We start from the raw sequence: 20,109 nt of genomic DNA on the forward strand, positions 1-20,109 counted from the left end.
ATCATCAGATTTCCAACAAAAATGAGTGGTTGTGAAGATAGCCCCAATCTAGACAATTTAATGGATGCATGCACATTCTTTAATAGCTTGTTCATCAGACAAAAATAAACATAAGACTATGAAGGGCTACCCAAACTCACTTCATTTCCCTACTGCTGCTGGCTTTAGATTATGTTGACTCTATCAACAAGATTGTGGCTGTAGGTGTAAATTTATTAAGTCCCACACATCAAAATATTGTTATATAAGTTAGTAGGAGCTATGCTCTGGAATGGATACAGGGAGAAACACGAAGCCACATTTTTACTTCAAGGTCCAGATAGTACAAATTCAGAAGTATCAATCTTGGAAGAACATACTGTAAGAGTTTTAGAGTGGACAAACTCAGAGGAAAAGAAGAGCATGGCCCTGCCTTCACGATGCCTCCCAAATGCAAACCTGGTGCCTCTACTCAGGTCCACCAACCCCTCAAGGAGATGAATACAAAGACTGGAGAGACACCTCACACTGTCTTGTGAAGGTCACATATACTAAGACATTGTCTTTTTTCACTAAGAAATTAATAAACTTTCTTCAGCTAGAACTGGAGGGGTTTGTAAGAGATCAGTGATCCCCTTGTGACTGTAGTGCAGGCTGCAGGTATTCTCAGTACTTCTGTAGAGTATTCTGAGACTCTGCGGCACAAAAAGTTTTATCACCCTTCCCATCCACCCCCACCCACCCACTACTGCTGGCTCCCTTGATTCTGTTCCCCACCTATAGGGAACCCATGCTTTACACACTTAAAAAAATTTCTTATGTATTCCATTAGCTTTATTTTTCCAGGTTGAATGTCAGTCAGTTAATTCATTTACTTTTCAGTAAAACAACACTTTACAGCTGGTCTCTGTCCTCCCTTGTGTTTGAGGCCTTTAATGAAAGACAGCTCACTATTGATTAAAAGCCACAAACCTGAAGCACTACCAGGCCCAGAAGAAAACTCCTTAGTTATTAAAAAATCTTTTGTAAATCATTTGTAATACAAAGGAATATTAAGAAGTAGAACAACATGTGAAAAGAAAGCCATTTTACACCACATAGGACACAACCCATTACCATAAGAACTTGTCAGGGCCAAGAAATTAGCAAGAGAGGACAAAGACATTGGAAGTCAAGAAATATTTAGAATTCTCTTCACAAACTATCACCGAAATTTAGAGCTACATAGTTACTCTTTGTAACTGAAAAAGCCTCAGATCTTTAAGCCTTTACCTCAAAGAATGATGCTTTTACTAACTGGCAGACTTTTCTACTGAAGAGTTTTTGCCCATTTCTTGGAATTATTTTGTTCTGATTACTGCTGGAAATGAGAGACCATGCAAGATGGACTTGGGACCTCATTTCCAGCTATTATTTCCTTTGTAAGTCAATAGTATATCTCAGTATGATAATGTTTATATTCATGCAAATTTGAACTAATTTTTCAGCAATATTTGTCACTCTCTCTTAAGAAAACAAGTTCTCATTTAGTACTGTATTATTACAAGTACTGAACATCAGTTCTACTAGACTCAATATAAAAAATTGAAGAGTGACTACAACTTACTTAGTCCACATTTCTTACATAAAAGTCTGAGCAAAGCTCTTTATTAGTTTGTGCTCTGACATTAGAGTCTTAAAGTACAGGTTTGCTCTTAAATCCAGGGCATAGTAAAGTTCTCTCAGACATGGCTCGATGGTTTGGGATGATAGTGCATTTCACTGTACTTTCATCAAGCACTCACTTGTTATAGAAAAATCTACTCAATTGTTCCATAAATGCCAGGCTGTAAAGCACATATTTCCACACTGGCTTGCTTTTGATAGCCCTTTGTCTCTTCACTGATCAACAGTATTGTAAAAACCCTTTCCTGCTCTATCTTACCCTTCTGCCAACACAAAAATGCAACTTCTCAGCTTCTGCTTTGACAACTGCGAAGTCAAACTTCCACAGTCTGTTTTCTCACAACTGCTCTCCAACAATTGAACTGTTGTTGCTTTTGCAGGTACAAATATAGACTAGATCTGAACCCCTATATGAAATGGAGCCAGGATCTATTCTGAGGCCCTGAGGCCAAGTGGGATAGAATGGTTTGTTTCCACAGAATTAGATTCTTCCTCTACCCAAACTGCTTATGGGGAAGATGCATGGCAGTGCTAACTCCTGACCTGTGCCTGAATGCTAGGAGAATGCTAACTGGAGAAGGCTAAAACCATACCAGAATTCATCATTAATAATTTAGCAGTATGTACGATAATACTCCAGTGCTACCATGACTCCTATGTTCAGCTGATTTCTAGAGGTAACGTATCTACCTTTGCAGGTCTTTTTATAACGATTCTGTATCCTGCATTCACTCCCTAGAATGCAGATTCATTCAGACATTCAATCAGACCACATTTTCTGAACTTTCAGATTTGCTTTTAACTAATGTCTGACATTAGGCATGTTTTGCCAGTATTTGTGTATCCTCAATCATTCTGTGTTGTATCTGTTCATCTGTTTTTCTTGGTTCTTCTATAATAAAGTGCCTCTCATTAAGGGTTCTGAAATTCTCGATGCTACTCTTGTACATTTAATTAGTGTATGACATTACAGGGCTGGAAGGGATCTCCACTGGTCTCTTCTTCTTAAGATGAATCAGTGTAATGTTATTTTCAGCAGATACTTATGCATCTTGTCATTAGGAAGCGCACATGATGAAAGTTTCATTATCTTCATAGAAAATCCCATCTAGAATTCCATTAATATCATTAACTAAAATCTAATCTGAATCACTTTTGTTGCAATACACTCCACTATATATTAGCTCATCTACCATGGACATATAAGTTAAATTACTGCCCTTTACTTGAAAACTCTTACTGTGTCCTTCAGTTGTCCCTTGCTCAGTCTAAACAACTCTATTTTATACCTGCCATAGGATTCACCTGATTAAACATGGATATCTAAAGCTTAATTTTTCTTTCTTCACAGTCAGAGGAAAGTACACAGTTCATCTCATCCTTAAGTACTGACCTAGATAGATTAGACAAGTGTTACCTATTTCTCCACTGACTATGGCAGGATTTCAAGGGGATTAGTGAATGAATAGAGCTTTATGTTGTAAACATGTTAAGTATTTCTGTTCTAGCACAGGTGTTACCCTTTTGTGAAAATATGCAGCAAATCTGCCTCTTGTCTTCAAATTACCCATATCAAACTGCCATATATTCTCTGCTGATTGCTTTCTCTGATATATAAATATATAAATATATATGTTTGTGTGTGTGTGTGTGTGTGTGTAAAGCAATGCACTATGAAAACTTGCCGAACAGTCTATGTTGCTGGATTCCTCCCTCTACAACTGTCAAGCACTTTACATATGGCACTTTGGATAGCTCCAAATTTTCTCAGAAGTGCCTTGAATCCATCTGTCATTCACTGGTGGACATAATATTCAACAAGTCTTTAATATGTGGATGCAAAGACAAGGCCATCCATCCTCCTCCTTTATCCCTGTTCTTGCCCAACTGTGTTATGTTGCTTCATATCGATATTCCAGCTCTGCCAGTTCTCCCACCCATGTGTGTTAAGGCAATTAACTAATAATTTTGATGATTTGTAAAGGTTTGCAATGCTATTTTATTTTCCACACTTTAGAAATGTGTCATTACCTGCACACCACCTGTCTCATTACCATCTTCCAGTAATCCTTTTGTCCCTTATGATTTTCTTTTTTCACCATAATTTCAGATCATTCATGAGCACAAATTTCCTCATAGTGATACAGAGCTTTTTTTATCTTTTTCCTTGAACTCATCATCAAGCCTCCTTAACTAAATGTTCCAATGTTAATCACTTTTTCATAGCTAAGGAAGCCAAAGCTCCCATGACACTTGTCAGATTGAAAGTGCTCCAACCTCTGTGCATACCTGCAAATATCCTTTTGAGGAAGCACAGTGGTTTTAATAGTCAAGTCTTATGCCGGGTGAAAAACAAGCAACCTCATTACCCTGTCATTAGTCTCTCACTCTCTATAGTTTGTTTCCATACATCTTTCTTTCTCATATTGACACTGCAGCTTCCCAGGACAGTTCTGATGCTCTTCCTTACAAAACTGTAATTTACTGTCAATTTATTTCACAGAATGAATCTGCTATTTCACCATCTGCCATTTAATTGCTATTACTGCTATTACTTTAGACTCTTGTTTGTGTTGGCTAAGGACCACAGCAGAGACTGGGGACATCTTTTGTCAGGTACTGGCACAACTGACATGGAAAAGCCTGAAGTGATGCTTTCTTCTGTCACACAAGAGACTCCCACAGAACCTCCTCAAATTCTTAGTCTCTTTCTTCCAGAACATTTCACTGATGCCCCCTTAGTAAATCTGCCAGGCAGCAGGATAATTTCACAATAATCTGTTATCACAAAATGCTTCAGACATATTTTTAAATATGCAAAATGACAACTTTAAATTCCCATTCCCAGTCCTGGCCTCTGTAAAGATAAATTGGACAATATACAATTTAATTGATAAATTGTGGGTATTTGAAGCCAAAGGAGAATCCTGAGTGCCTGACTGGATCTTTTTTTTTTTTGCATCTAAGAAATACTGCATGGAGTGCTGAAGGTCCCAGTCAAGCTGGCTTCAGTGTCTCAGAGGCTACTTAGGCTATCAGGAAAAGTAACATTTCTGCTCAACAGATTTTATAGTTTATTTCTAAATGCATTATTGCTGAAAATCGAGTTGCAGATACGCACACAGAGTTTTGCTTGTCCTTCTGAGGGATTACAAGCAGAGGGTACAAGAATAAAATAACTTGACTTCAACGGTATGATTATTGACAAAGACTCTCCTCTGAAGACAGGCTGAGAGAGTTGGGACTGTTGAGACTGGAGAAGAAAAGGCTCTGGGAGACCTTACAGCACCTTCCAGTATCTAATGGGGCTATAAGAGAGCTGAGAGGGACTTTTACAAGGGCATGGAGCAGTAGGACAAGACAGAATGGCTTTAAATTGACAGAGGGAAGTTTAGACTAGATACTAGGAAGAAATTCTTTACTGTGAGGGTGGTTAAGTTGCCTGTCTTACTGTAAGGTTCTTCAGTGAAGTGTAACATTAGTTTCCTTTCCAGTTTATCCTTTGCTCCTGAGGAAGCAATCTCTGTCATTCCTCTGAAGGAGTCAGAAAACAGTGGTAAGAACTAATAATACCAAACAGCACTGTAATTTCCTATGGGGAAAACATATTTTCTACCAGTAATTATTGCCAACAGCAATCTTGGAAATATCGTATAACTTATTGTTTAAAACATCAAACAGAAGGAACTGCTTTGTATCAAGGATGACTAATGCAGGAACATGTGCTTCCACACATGCACACACACATTAGATAAAATGTTGATGTTTAGAGGTTTACAAGATATAAACATTGACTTTGAGGTCTGCTTAAGTTTACACTTGAATTTAGAATGAAAACATAGCAGTTAATGTATAACCACGATGGACATGAATAGGCAAAACCAGCTGCAATTGCTACGGACGGGCTTCTCCAACCTGCTTGGTACTGCAGTTGCAGGAAGATCAGAGCTATACAAGAAAATCAGTCAGCTGTGCTTGAGAAAGCACAGCAGAGGCTAAAGCCACAAATAAAAAGTTATTCAACAATTATACCCAGGTGCTTTACAAACAATAGATGCTTTGTTGGGGAGTGCGAAAAACACTCATTTGCTTTGTGTGATGAAGCATGTGCAGATGAAGTGGGGTGTGTGATGGAAACTGAAGTGTCCACGGGCTTAATCCTGCCCAAAGTTACTTTGGAACAACTCCCACCATCTTCAAATGACAGAACTATCCCTTAGGTAGAAAAATTCATCTCCAGATTAAGCTCTCACATACCATGGCAGATGGCTGTGATGCTGGGATTTCTGCCAGGGTCCAGATTTTGGTCATGGAAAGTGACTCCTCTTACCCAGCAAGAGCGGCACAGAAGGGCCTTCTTTAGGTGGTGCTCACTCCATAGGGAATAGCCAGGATGGACACAGCCTGCAGCAATTCAGCATCTCCACACTATGGTTCCTGCCTGAGCTCTACGGGATTACTCTGCTCTGCTAGACAAGGGTTTATGCCTGTGAGTAGCTACATGGAGGTCAGTTTAAGTGCCCTTCTGGACTGGCACCTGGTGCTCATTCTTTCTTGAGGAAGCAACTGGAATACTCATCCTTTGAAAAAGGTGAACTTTCTCTCAACTGGAGTGGCTTTGATTAGTAAGAAAGGTGGGCTTTATACCACTTTGTACTTCATAAATGTAATCCACTATTTTTAAAGCTCATTTTAAGTAGACCTGACATTTGCACTAACTAGCAAGCAATCTCTTGTGCCACTGGGTTTGCTTAAGATAAGCCAGCATTTCCTTCCCATATCCATGAAGATTCTGTAGGAATTTTCTCCTTGTCAATACTGTCACATTAAAGAATTAGTGAGTGCTGGCAGACATCTTCATGGTAAGGAGCAGCAGCAAAGTGGATTGCCATACTGTTTTAGCTGATCATAGGAATTACGTCCAAACCAGTGTCCCCTTCAGTCACATGGAATAACAGGTACTGCATTAATTACCAGCTTTGTAAATGTCATTTTCAAAAAAACCCTTTATTCCAATACACAAACATCTAGAGTTTACCCATGGGTATGGATTTAGCATGTGTTTAAGTGCTTTGCTGGTACTGCATGATGGAGTTCAATGAATCAAGCTAAATTTCTAACCAATAAACATAAGTTATGACAAAGCCAGGAGTTCTACTTCAGGTATTCCTTGGGGGAGTTTAGACAGACAGCTTTGATTCAAAATGCATGAGCCTACTGTAGAAGGGAGTCCTTCCCATGAATTCAGAGGGCTTTGTATTGGGCCCAGGGAAAATCAAGTGCCAATTTGCAGATGACTGACTGGCATAGTTTAACACAAAGCAACCGTAGCTGGTAGCACTTAACTGGCATATACTTATTTTCAACATCCTTTCTGCTTTGTTGATGTTACCTCTTCCTTTTCCATGCCATTTGCAACACATCATTAGTGTTACGCAAATTTGTGGGCGTAAATTTTATCCCTGGGGATGAAACCTCACCAGGGGTGAATAAACAATCTCCCCTTCCCCAACCAAATCCCAACTGTGCCTCACATTTCATGGAAATGATCAGCAGTTCCACTATCAAAACATTCACGCCTTATGAGTAATATTTATGATGGGAGTTTTTTATGTTGGGTTTTCCCCCAAGAAAAAAAAGAGGAATAATTAACAGAAATAGACCAAATGAGAAATTTCCACATTATTACCCTTATTTTCATAAGGCTTTCACAGGAAAGTAAAAGCTTTTGCAAGTAATAAAAGTCCTCATTAAACATCTTTCTTTCTTTTGGAAATGGGGTAAATTATGAAGCAGATTGACTTTAAAAAATAAATAGGACTATAAATACATAAAAGTCATTGCTTTCCTCCAGTAATTTAATATGAGCATCCTACTCCGAAATAAGGAAAAGTTTATTCACTCACAGAAAGAATAGAGCAGATGTGAGGTTTTTCCGTCAGCTTAAGTGCTGCCTTGGTAAGGTGAGTTGTCCGACTACATTAAACAAACATTTTAGTCAGGCATCACACAGGAAAATAAACAGTAGCAAAGGAAACATGAAAATATTAAAGGCTGTTATTCTTTGGCCCCTTTTCCTGCGAAGCAGGTGATAAAATATTACTGTGTTTCCACAGGTAAGGAAACACGCTCTTAAACACTTTGCAGAAATACATATTACGATCATCACTTAAAATGTCAGAAGTGGATAGGACTCAACTGTGACAGCGCACAGGAGGCTGCCGAGAAACGCTGCAGGAGCAGAAGATTTAGCACACTGGGCCTGGTTGCTGGGCTACCTAAAGCGGCCTTCTGGCAGCAGCAAATTCAGAGAGGCAAAAAACGTCTTGCAGGAGACAGACGTACAGTTACCTGAATTCAGCACAGACCTCTCGAATCCTAATTAATCAGATGTCAGTGAGAGGGAGAGACATTATCTGCTGTATCATTTTTGACATCTTTCTGTCCCACTGAGCATCAAAGAATGCACACAGGAAGAGAGCAGACCTGCTGAGCTCCATTGTTTTTGCCTACCTGTGATACACTGCGCTACACTGCACAGATGAAACACGGTTTAGTTTATGTAGATGGAATTTATGTACCATGTCAGTAATTTCTGTTCGCCATGAAATTTTGTCTGGCTATCCATCATGTCTGAAATTCTATACAGATTTAAATATAAAACATCCTTGAAATGGTTTCTACATTGTAGCCAGAAGTTATCTAAAATGTACATTCATCAGAAGAAACAAAGCAATCACTCTTTATTACCAGGGCTTGGATTTCAATCAGCCTGGAAAACCAACTTGAAAATCTCCTGGTCTGCGTTCAAAGATCTGTACAGTTGCCCAGTGCCCAGGGGGTAGGGAAAGATTTTATTCTCCTGCCCACTATGAAAGATGTAGGTGTGAGATTGCAAGGCGTTACCTGAAATCCTTTGTAGTATCAGTTTCTGTCTCTATTTTAAAATGCACTGCATGCACTGTCTGGCCAGCGTGGTTTGGAGAAGCTGCTCATGACAAACATACATATACATTTATAAGGTTAAACTAGTGGCTAGGCAGGTTCAGTAGAACAACTGCTGCCCTGGGTTGCAGGTCTATGTACAGTTCTGCTGTTGACCAGCTATGTGATGCTGGGCAATAGCTCATCCCTTGTCTCGAACACTGGGTTCTTTTTTAAACATGCTGGTACAGCATTTGAAATAGTAAAATGAAGACGAGAATATAATGTGCATATCCCCCTTAGCTGTGCATGCCTCAATGAACAGGTTTTGTTCCATTCAGCATGGAACGCAGAGCTCTTTTGATTTTGTTCCATAAAAGAAAATAAAAACCAAAAGTACTATGTTGTCTTCTGTGCTGGATTTAGATGTGCTTATCATAACTTCTGTTGTATTTTAATTTAAAAAGCAAAGCAAGAAAGAAAAGTAAACTAAATTTTAGCTGTGCAATTATACTGCTTTTATAAATAATTTTTCAGGGGCAAAACCTCTTATTTCACCATTTCATGTGAAGTTTTTTATCAAGTGATTACCTAATACCTTAAGCACTGGTTTTTACCTCTGAAAAATAGAAGCAGAATAGGTGGAGGTGCTACTGAGTTCCATGAACACAACACCGTGTACCGTCCTTAGCCAAGTATTTTGGTTAGATGGGTATTTCCACAGCACTTCAGTCCCAGAAAAAGAGCTCCAAAAATTTCCCATCTCAACTTGTCAGGAAATTGAGGTGGAAATGTAAAATGAGTTTTCAAAGAAGGCAGGAAACAAACAACACTCTCACTAGAAATCAGCAGCTGTAAATTCTAATGCAGCCAAAGTATGAGATATCTGACTGTCCTGGCAGCAAGGGTAAAAGCTGCACGGACAATTTGGAACACATTGTCTTCTGAAGCAAAATGAACAGTCAGTAGATACTGACTGGCATTTGTGGTTTCTAGTAGAGAGAGTCCCTCTGTGATCAGTAAAATGCATCAGTCATCTGCAGGGTGTGATTCGCCTTTCCTGCTTTAACGCCAGCTATTCAGACAGCATGATGTCCATAGTGATCAGATGAAGACCACCCATAATGTTGCATTTAAAATCTCTCTGATAAATAAAAAGAACTGGACTAGAAATAGATCTCAAGCCATGATAACTCGTGAGGCTGGAATAATTCAAACCCAGAATGCAGCCTCCCAGTTGGCTTCCTGGAGATAAACTTAAATAACTTAAGTCAATGTAAAAGCTTCTGTTCCATTTTCATAGCAACTGGAAGCTTACATTTAACTGGCTTTTGATGTAAATTTATCGCCCAGATGCTATTTGATAGTTGTGCAAAATTTATCCCACAATAAAATGTTTCACTCTGGCACCTCAGGGATGTAATTTTGTGTTCCTGTACATCCGACAGGGAGAAGCTGCTACTGCTGGGAGACAAGCCTCGATACCTCATCTGGGACTCACTTCCTATACAGTCCTGTGGGCATAAAAGTGGAGTGCCTGAAACTGCCTTAGCCCTTTTTTTACTCTGTAAAACAAGGGCAATGTAAACACTCCACATGAAATCTGAACGTCTCCATGCTTAGAACAAGATAAAATTTGAATCACAGCTCTGGAGTTTTATCTTAATTCTTTGTCTTACAACTTAAGTTGGATGTTTTAATTAACTAGGCATCTCCTGTTTCCAGTTTTCTCTCGTGCAACAGCCTAAACTAATCTGAAAGCCTTGTTTCAGGCTTCTGAGTCCCCTCCTTCCCAACCTGCCCCAACAGCACAAAGCAGACCTCCCCCTGCCCCAGGCCACAGTGCTCCCCGACCAGGTTAAACAAACAGGGAGATTCCTCCAGGGAAGTCACAGGTTCAAGATCACAAAGGACCCATCTCGTTTGGGCCAGTTGGAGGTTTTTTTTGCTATTGTGCTTATCTGTATCTTCTCTGTCATCCAGACATTAACCTCTGACCTGGGAGCCCGCCTCTCAAAAAAGCCATGCGGTGTTTACCCATTATGTAATGTCTGTGCTTTTGTGGAAATTTTACAGAAACAAATGGAGGAAGTTTGCCAGTCAAAGGGCTGGACAATAAATCCTGTCCCGTGTAGATAGAATGGTTTACTGTCACTGTAAGTCTGCTACTGGCATCTGTCACCGAAGAAATGTTTACAAATTTCAGGGCACTGGAGTGCCAAAGTATTCCAGCACTGCAGGACTGTACATGATTTGTAGAACCACCACTAGTGTGCCAGATAGGGGTAGCCTTGTTTTGCTAGCCTGAATAAACAGAGTGACAATGTTTCAGATAAGTCAGGGTCACTAATGTTCAATATTTCTGTCTATTCATCTCCTAAGTTCATAAATACAGGTACCCAAAAGCTTGTTTGTTCTTCTTCTTCTGCCCTAAGATACCTTTGCTAGAAGTTAAACCAGGTAAGCACAGTCCCTTCAGCCCCTTTTGCTTATTTCTGATGGGTCCTTTGTTATTTATACACTGTATGTTCCCACCCTTCCTTACGATCCATTTTCTTTACAGTCCCTGCTGTCTCTTCTCCTTCTGTACTGTTTCCCCGTTGGGACAAGACATTCTATTATGTTCCCTTTCTGGACATTGTCATCACAATTCCTCTTGTTGTGTAACTGGAGCTTCTACATATCATCAACTATCAAGTTAGGACAACTGAAATATGTGTTTGGATAAGAAGCAGGAACAAACATGATTTGGAACACTGGGACAGATAGGTAATGTAATTCTTCCTTCACTGACTCTTTCGGCTAAGGGCCCGATCCTGCAGCAACTGAATGGAGCTTTTCACTGTCAGTGTCAACAGGAGAAGCACTTGGTCTAAGAATTCTGCTCTAATTAAGTTTCAAATCTCATTTCCTTTCAGAGGAGAGAAAACATTGTTGTGACTAAGCTTTGGATGTGGTAACAAATCCCTGGCAGGTTGGTTTGTTTTAACGGACGTATTAGATTTAAGGAAACTTTTACCACCTTTTCTGCCCTTAATCATAGCTTTTATTACAATTATAGTAATGCAACAGAAGTACATGCCAAAGGCAATATGTATATTTTTAATGAGTTGACATGCAACCTTCCTGGAGAGGAGAAACAACTTCATTCGCTGAACATTTCTGAACCATATCTAGCAATTTATTAAGGGACAAGAAAATGTTTAGAAAAGCATCTACCACAAATTCAGAGGCTTCAGCAACTCACAGATGAGCAGTATCATAAGACAGACTCAGTTGTTGTGCTAGATTTAGCAAATTTTTGCTGAATGGTAACATTTTCTATTGTCCTCAAACAATAAAAGAGAAGGTTAACAGGCAATATCCGGACGCTCAAAGATTATTAATCCACGCATGTGGTCCTGAGTCACTGGGCTGTAAAACATCATCAGTTTCCAAAGATGCAAACCAAAGCGGAATTCTGCTTGAGAGAGATGCTATCACAAACCCAAAGGAACTAGTTGCATCAATAAGGCCTATTTATGCAAGTTTTACAAGACACTGGCTCCCAGGGGTTTTCATTCTGGTAGAATTAGTTCAGTCAGTCACATCCTATGAGTGAAGAGCCCTCCGCCTGGTTTCTTGCCTCAATTTACCTTACAGCTTGGACACAGGTCAGACACTGGTGCACATAAGAAATTACAATAGGCAGACAGGCACACATCTACCAGGCTCGTTCACCTGGGGGTTGAGGAGCTCACAAGGTCAGTCTCCAACAGCAGCACACAAAATCCGTTCTGTTAAATTATTTCTGCCCACTGCTGTGGCCTGGGCCAAACAACACATACAAACAATGGCTGGCCATGCTTTTTTGGAGGTTAACACAGGCCAAGGACCATTTCCAATACAACTCTGGCTATGAATAACCTGTTTTTTAGAGGTAAAAGTTTATCTGTGGGGACCAGAGAAGGATTCCTGGCTTGTGGAGATGTGACCCCACAGACCCCCACATACCTTCCTCTGAGACAAAATTATCAGAGACACTTGAACATCTTGTGTAGGTATGACTGCATGCTTGCTTTCTCCTTGGTCACCAGGAAACTGACATCAATTAATAGGATCTCAAGCAACTAATTATAGGACTCCTATCAGAAATGTGTATTATCAACCCAGGAGCCTGATTTTGTCAGGCACAGGACACTGCAAGGGAGTGACTGTCATAACGTCCGGTTTGTACAATAAAACTGGGGCTGTCCAGGCTGGCAGCACAACCCCCCACTGCCCATCCTGCTTTTGGTCTCTGTACAGTCCTACAGTGAGCCTCCCACACAGACCAACACACCCACAGATCCATGAAAGGCACAGCCCCTAACTGCAATCCCAGTTACTCTGGCACATCTGTTTGGATGATTAGTAACTAAAATTTAACTGATAGAAGACAGATCCCAACTGGAAATGTAGGAATGTGTTTTTACTACTATTAATGCAATCAAAACTTCCTTCTTGCTATTATTACTGTGTTAGCACGTCAATTTTATTCCAAATTGTTTTAAACTGTTAACTTACCAAAATACCTGGAGTATAGCACAATTCACGTTCTGGTTTTCATTCTAAACTTAACATAATTTATTTGAAATTGTTCTGCTTCTTAAAGTTGTTTATCTTGCTAGAATGTGAAAAATATGTGTACAATATGCACTGGAGGAACGTTAATCTTTCTCTTTATACCCAAAAAAATGTTGAAATTCAGTGCATAAAGTAACTTCTAGTGTCTTTGTAGGCTGAAGGTCCTCTTCTGAATTTACCAATATTCCAATTCAGATGACAGAGTCTATACAGCTGGCTAAAACACAGCTTAAAAAAACAGATGCAAAGAACCCTTTGTGAAACTGATGACTGTTTCATATTCACCATCCAATATGAATGAAATGCAAAAAGTATGCAGACTTAAGTCACATAAAGTAGACTGTAAAAAGTGTTTTAATCACATGAGAAATCACGTCAGTAGTATAGGTCAGTTTGCTTAAGAAATATATATTCTTTGGGAAAATATTTTGTTATTTTGCCTGTAAGATTTTTTTTTTAATTCACTCATATGAGATTTTCCTGTGCCCATGGTCTTAATTTTAGAAAAGACCAGACCTGTTATTCTTCAAAACTGATGCTTTAATATTAAAAAACTAAATCAATATTTACTAAATGAGAAAAATACAAAAGATGGTTTAACACAGAAAAGGTGCTCACCAATGCAGTCGACGCTGAAGAGATTTATGGAGGTCGTTATTGAAGACTCATCACAGGTCTTCATCCCTCGCAGAGCAAACCTCACCAGGGAGGCCTTGACTCCCTCGGGGAGGAAGGACAGCAGGTACACGGGCATGTACAGAGCGTAGCGAAGCTTGCACAGCAAGGGGGTCATGAGCTTCCCCTGGGGGGACTGAGCCATGCGCTCGATCGTCGGGAACAGCAGCACGGAGCGCAGAACCTGCCAGACCACGAGAAACCACTGTCAGCAAGGCCACAGCCCCACAGCCCAGCCTGGCAGACTGATCTTTAAATGAGCCTCCATCGCAATGAAATGGGGCTTCCAGGCGCGTCGCCCCTCAGGCTGTGTGGTGTGCCCAGGTTCAATTTCTTTAAAAGGTGAAGCAAACAAGTACACGGCTATGAAATTATGCTTTATGATAAGACAGGGAAGAACTCAAGAGGTGAGTGGCCTTTGGGAATCAATATGAACCAGGAAGCACCAGCAGGAGTAACCCCAGCAGAGGGCAGCAGGCAGGAGCCCTCCGCTCAGTCCCAGAGGGTTTTTTACGTCAGGAAAAGTATGCTGCTTTTCATTTCACCTGGTAAACTATTTTCTCTAAGTAAACCAACTAATCAAATTAGAAAATGTCAGCTGCTGTGATGATAACTTTACAAATTGACAACACAGAAGGTTTTCAATCTGCAGCTCAATACAGGTAAACTTGGTCAGAACAAGAAGCAGCACACAGCCCCTTCATTTCAGTGTGTACACTGGCACACAATATTGCTTTTTATATGTTAGAATGATATACACATATTCTGAAGCTGGTAATTACTTCATGTTATAATAATACACTATAGCCTTAAAATACAAAGAAATTAATTAAAATCACACCCACACAAATCAAAACTGAGTTAATATACCAACTCTGAGTTATATTTCAATGCTAAGATCAAGCAAATATTCTAAAAAGAATAACTGCATTTTTTTTTTCTATAAGTGAAAATATATTGCAATAATTCATATAGGAATAACCCTCAAAGAGACACACCCCTACCTTAGAGAAGTATCAATAAAAAGAAGTAAGAGGATCTGGATATTGCATTGGCAGGTAATAAGGCATAAACAGCTGGGCTTTCTTGGTGACTCAATATCAATAAATGTAGTTACGTATGTCTGCTTACTGCACATCATTCTACATGTTGTGCAAATTAGTATTTTTGTAAAATATATTTTATGATAATTTTCTTTGCTCTCGGACAATACTTGGCTAATGTATGCCACTACATATGTATGCAGCACTGCTGGTCCCAGCAGGTGTCCAATGGAAGGCAGGGCACGCCACCAAGAGATGCTCCCAAAATCTGGGCATTGTAACATAGCAAACAGCAAACATACAGGAAATATGATAAAATCAGAGAATCCTTTAGGTTGGAGAAGGTCTTTAAGATCACAGGATCCAGCTGTTAACCTAGCACTGCCACACTCATGAATAAACCATGTTCCCAAGTGCTACATCTACACATCATTTAAATACCTCCAGGGACAGGTGAATCAACCACTTCCGCTGGCAGCCTCTTAAGTGCTTGACAACCTTTTCTGTGAAATCTAATCTATCCAATCTAAACCTCCCCTGGGCACAACTTCAAGCTGTTTCCTCTTGTCTTATCACTTGTTCCTTGGAAGAAGGGACTGATCCCCACCTGGCTCCAACCTTCTTTCAGGTAATTGTAGAGCAATATGGTTCCACTGAACCTCCTTTTCGACACTCATCTCCCCCACCTGCTCCTCATCAGACTTGTGCTCCAGAGCCTTTCCCAGCTCTCTTGTCCATCTCTGGACACGCTCCAGCACCTCAGTGTCCTTGTTGTGAGGGCCCAAAACTGAACACAGCACTTGAGGGGTGGCGTCACCAGTGCCCAGTACAGGGTGACAATCACTGCCCTCGTCCTGCTGGCCATCGACAACTGTGTGCCTAAGCTGTGTAGTAGATCATGAACCATTTCCCCTCTGATTACGGGGGCTTCATTCTGCTTACTGCCCGTGTCTGGATACCCAGAGAACAAATGATCAGAGTCAGGTATAAATCTGCTGGCTCTTCCTGTTTCTTCCCTCATCGCTCCCTGCAGCTGGAAGCACAGAGAACACTAACCGTGCTCCTGAACCCTTAATCAGTTGTCACAAGGCCCTGAAGTCTCCCTTGATTGCCCTTCGGCTGCTTGTTGCAACTTCATTGCTGTCTACCTGAAGAATCAATAATGGATAATAATCCAAGAGCTGCACCAGGGTGGGAAGATGGGAGGTTTTCTCTCCACATCTTTAACCTGGGCCCAGGGAGGAAGTGGGCTTCCGTAAGAAATAGTCCTTCTGTTTCCTTCAGAATGAGTCTCCTATGAAAATGACACATCTTTCTTTTTCATGGAAGCAGTTTTTATGGAAGCAAGTTGTAGAGTGCCAACCTCAGCAACACCTCCAAGCCAGGTGAACCATTGTCCTGGTTATTGTTCTTGAAGAGTCTCACACCTGTCATTCCAAGGCACCTGGAGAGGTGGGGCAGTCCCAGAGGATATACGCTGGCTGTGCCAGGCAGGAACTTGTCACCACTGCCCCCTGTCCCTTAAGTCACTGTCTTCAGCCAGGCAGAGAAAGGGCAGGGAACCCTCCATGTCATGCATCCATCATCAGAAACTGTACTTCTTACAGTATTTTAAAAGCAGACTTTGAAAGAGTTATTTATATAAAATACAGAACTATTTTAAGAAATCCTTCTACTTTCCAGCTGATATTACTTTGGTTTGAGACAAAGAAAAATACTGTCTCAGGGAAATCAATCCTGGGCCTCTTTTTATTAAAGGCAACCAGCAGCTGAAGTATAGGAATGCGAAACTTTTACTAAATTACATGGTAGTTTCGTGATATTTCAGCTAGGAGCTGAACCCAAACTGTTGTGATCTAAAGCAGATTTGACCTGCGTTCCCAGGCACACTTTAATCCTTTGACATTGCAGTTTATAGATATAGGATTAGTTGCTTGGAGGGCTGCACTAACCACAGGGGAAGCTGCTAAACCTTGGCAGAAGAAGGACAAACCAAGAAAGCTGTTACCCTGTCCTGTGCATTCCTGCATTTTGTAATGGGCCACAAATTTAAAAGATGGAGGATAATTTAATTTTGGGGTTTCTTTTTTAAATATTTTGCAGACAATAATAGAGGAACGTAGAACTTGCATTTTTCAAACACTTATCAACTATTTCTTAGTTTACTGCTAGATTCACAAACCAGGATCTTGAACTATGCATTTCACTGCAGAATAGCTGCAAGATGCAGTCCAACTTCTTTGCCATAGAACTGTAGATATGACAGATTTAACCCACTTTGTTATAATGACACATATAATCACAAAAAAGTATGTCGTATTTGTGTCTTGAAATAAGTGAAGTAGAAATATTCATGTAAAATTTAGGAAATTAATAATATTCAAATGCACAACATCAATTAATATTTTTTTTTTTTTTACTTTTCAAATGCCTGGATCTTATCTATACACAGTTTACACTAGCTGAAATCAGGTAGACGGCACAGAAGTATATTCAAGTTAAAATTTTTTAATTATTATAAGACCAATTATTCTGAAAATGGAGGACATTGCCTGTCATAAGCACCATTGTCACAACTATGAATGCCACAGTAAATACCATGAACTAATGTGTAAAGGTTAATGATCCCCTTATTTATGGAAACCCTTCTCATAATTAATGAAGTTTCTTGTAATAACCTTCAGTCAAAATAAAAAAAGTATTACAAATATTTATTTATATAATACAAAATACAATATATCCATGCATATATGTAAGTTTAGATATAATGCACAAATGTTAAAAATATTAGTGAGTGAAATTCAGATTCACCTAGTTTAAACTACCCCCATTTCAAAGTCCAGTAATTTTTATCTGTTAAGCACATGGAAAGGCAGAGAGCTGGGCAACTGGTGACACTGGAAAGAGCGACTTGAGTGGATCTGAGGACTACAGAAAGTTGGCCAGTGACTCCATTGAAGGCAAACAGACCTTGTGTCCAGGAGCTGCTGAGAGCTGTGGCCTGTACCACCTATCCTTGACTCTGCTTTGGTCAACTCACTAAAAATAGTAACTGTACTCTTAAATTGTACTGAAATTGTCACTACTGATGGTTGTGACAATCAACAAACAGTATTTGTACAACTGTAGTTCCATTTATTTACCATTTACTTATCATGCTATTGAACTGCAAGATTTCAACACTCAGGACGGCACATACACTGAAGTTCACTGTTCCAAGGCATAGACGCTCTCTGGGTTAGTCACTAAGGCAGCTGCTTCTATTTCATAATTAATTTTTAACTCTACATTTCACAGAGCTCAAGCCCTGAATGGTTCAAGGGCCTGCAATCTGATGCAGTGTCTCAGAAGGTCCATTTTTTGTTGAGAACCAAAAGCTAACATTACCTGCAAACTCTTGATATAACTCGTGTGGGTGCCAAGGCAGCTCCTACTCCCTCGTCTAGCAGTGTACCTATATCACTGAGAAAATGAAATGGTGCATGGCCTGAGCACGTGTCCAGAGAACAAACCAGCCCAGAACGTTCTGCCCTTGATTCTTTCAACACACACCACAGGAGGAAGGTGTGAGGACTTTGGGAGCTTCCCTTTTGACACTGTTTATCTGTTTTGGTATCTAGAGCAATCAGTCCAGTAACTTCAGGAATGTATGACCTGCACAGTAAATTTTAGAACACAGAGGGAAGAGAAACTACTTATTTTATAGGAAAAGTGAGCTCTCAAAGCAGAGAATATTAAATACCCATTCCAAAAAAGCATGGCATTAACCAAGGTGCTTTGTTTAGGAAGGATCCCCAATTAATATGATTCACTTCCCATGATAACTGGTCCCTATAAATATTAAAGAATAAAACAAAGGCTTCCAGCAAGCTACCTACACAGAGTACACATATATTCCTGTACATCCAGGCTTTTGATTGAGCTTTTATCTAAATCTATCCAAAGCAAAATGTAACAACTGAGTACCTTCAAGTCTTCACCGCATGATGGTTATGTCAACATGGGTTTGGATTTGCAGTAACAGTTGGAAGTTGTTTTGATTAAAATGAGAACAGAGTACAAAAAGTCAAACAATTAAATTTACAGTAAGTTGCTGTGTAACACTGCGCAATTTAATAGCCTCAACCACAACAGCAAAGGATTTCTGTAAAAAGTTTCCTTATAAAAACACTGCAAGTATGCAAATTGGATAAAGTTAAAAACACCCCCACAGTAATATTTTCCACTAGTGCCTTCTACTGAATGAGTTGAAATATATTTCTCAGCGACAATTTGAAGTTCAAGTGGGTAATACTACTTGTTTAAGGGACTGGTAAATGACAGTGCTGTGGCACGCTTAAAACCTGGATGCCGCTTACAACCAGTATTCAAAGAAGTCACTTGATTTTCAGAGCAGTTAAATCCTTCCATGCCAACGAGGGGAGGTCAATGCTTTTGAAATCAGCCAGTTTTGATTACACAAGAAATGCTGGTTACACACTCAGGCCCCCAGGTCTGTGCCTTTCTGAGCCCACACAGCCAAGGGCCTGCAGAGGGCTGTCACACTGTGCCACTGTGTCTTAATACAGAGACACTTTGCTAAGAGAAATAAAATGGGAGACAAGAGCAGTCAGGATGTGAAAAGGACACTGACCAACAGAAAGCAGCAGGAGCCATTTCAAAGAATTTTTTCAGAAGAGACTCCAAGTAGGTGAATTCAGTAACTACAGCCAGGCTTTCTCAGTCCTGTCCCTTGCCTCTCAATGGACAGACCACCCATGTCCATGACAGACCACAGGTATGCTCAGATAGCTCTATCAGAGCCATAAAACAGAAAGACTTTGATCCACTGAAGAAAATACTAGAAAGTGAAGCTTCCTCAGAAATAAACCACTGGTTCACTCTGCTTTAATGGCAGAAGAAATGGTCGCTGGAGGCTCTCACTGGCTTTTGAGCAGGGAAGTTTTTGAAAAACATTTGCTCCTGCTGCATAACCTGCTCTTGATCACTGGGGTGGCAGAAATGGTCAATACAATAACCACCAACAAAAAGATCACAAGGCTCAGATCCAACACCAGTTATGCATTCCAGAGCCCACAGGGAACTCAGACTTCAAATCAGGGGACAGAAACAAGGAAACAAGCATGATGTGTTATAATGGAGCCATTGCACCGACCGGTGCTGAGTAATGGAGTGTCCAAGCATGGCACTGCCCTTGCACATCTAGCTCTGGAAAGAA

General features: G+C 40.1%; 1 protein-coding gene across 1 annotated transcript in view; it reads right to left on the bottom strand.

Moving 5' to 3' along the window:
- LDAH (lipid droplet associated hydrolase) overlaps positions 1-20,109 on the bottom strand; it is a 112,691-nt gene that overhangs the window by 25,671 nt on the left and 66,911 nt on the right. Inside the window, exon 5 of the mRNA XM_082277258.1 lies at positions 13,792-14,032. Within this exon, the coding sequence (XP_082133384.1) occupies positions 13,792-14,032 (241 nt within the window). The remainder of the gene's footprint in view (positions 1-13,791; positions 14,033-20,109) is intronic.

This window comes from Coloeus monedula, assembly GCF_965178545.1.
Source record: "Coloeus monedula genome assembly, chromosome: 2".
Lineage (NCBI taxonomy): Eukaryota > Metazoa > Chordata > Aves > Passeriformes > Corvidae > Coloeus > Coloeus monedula.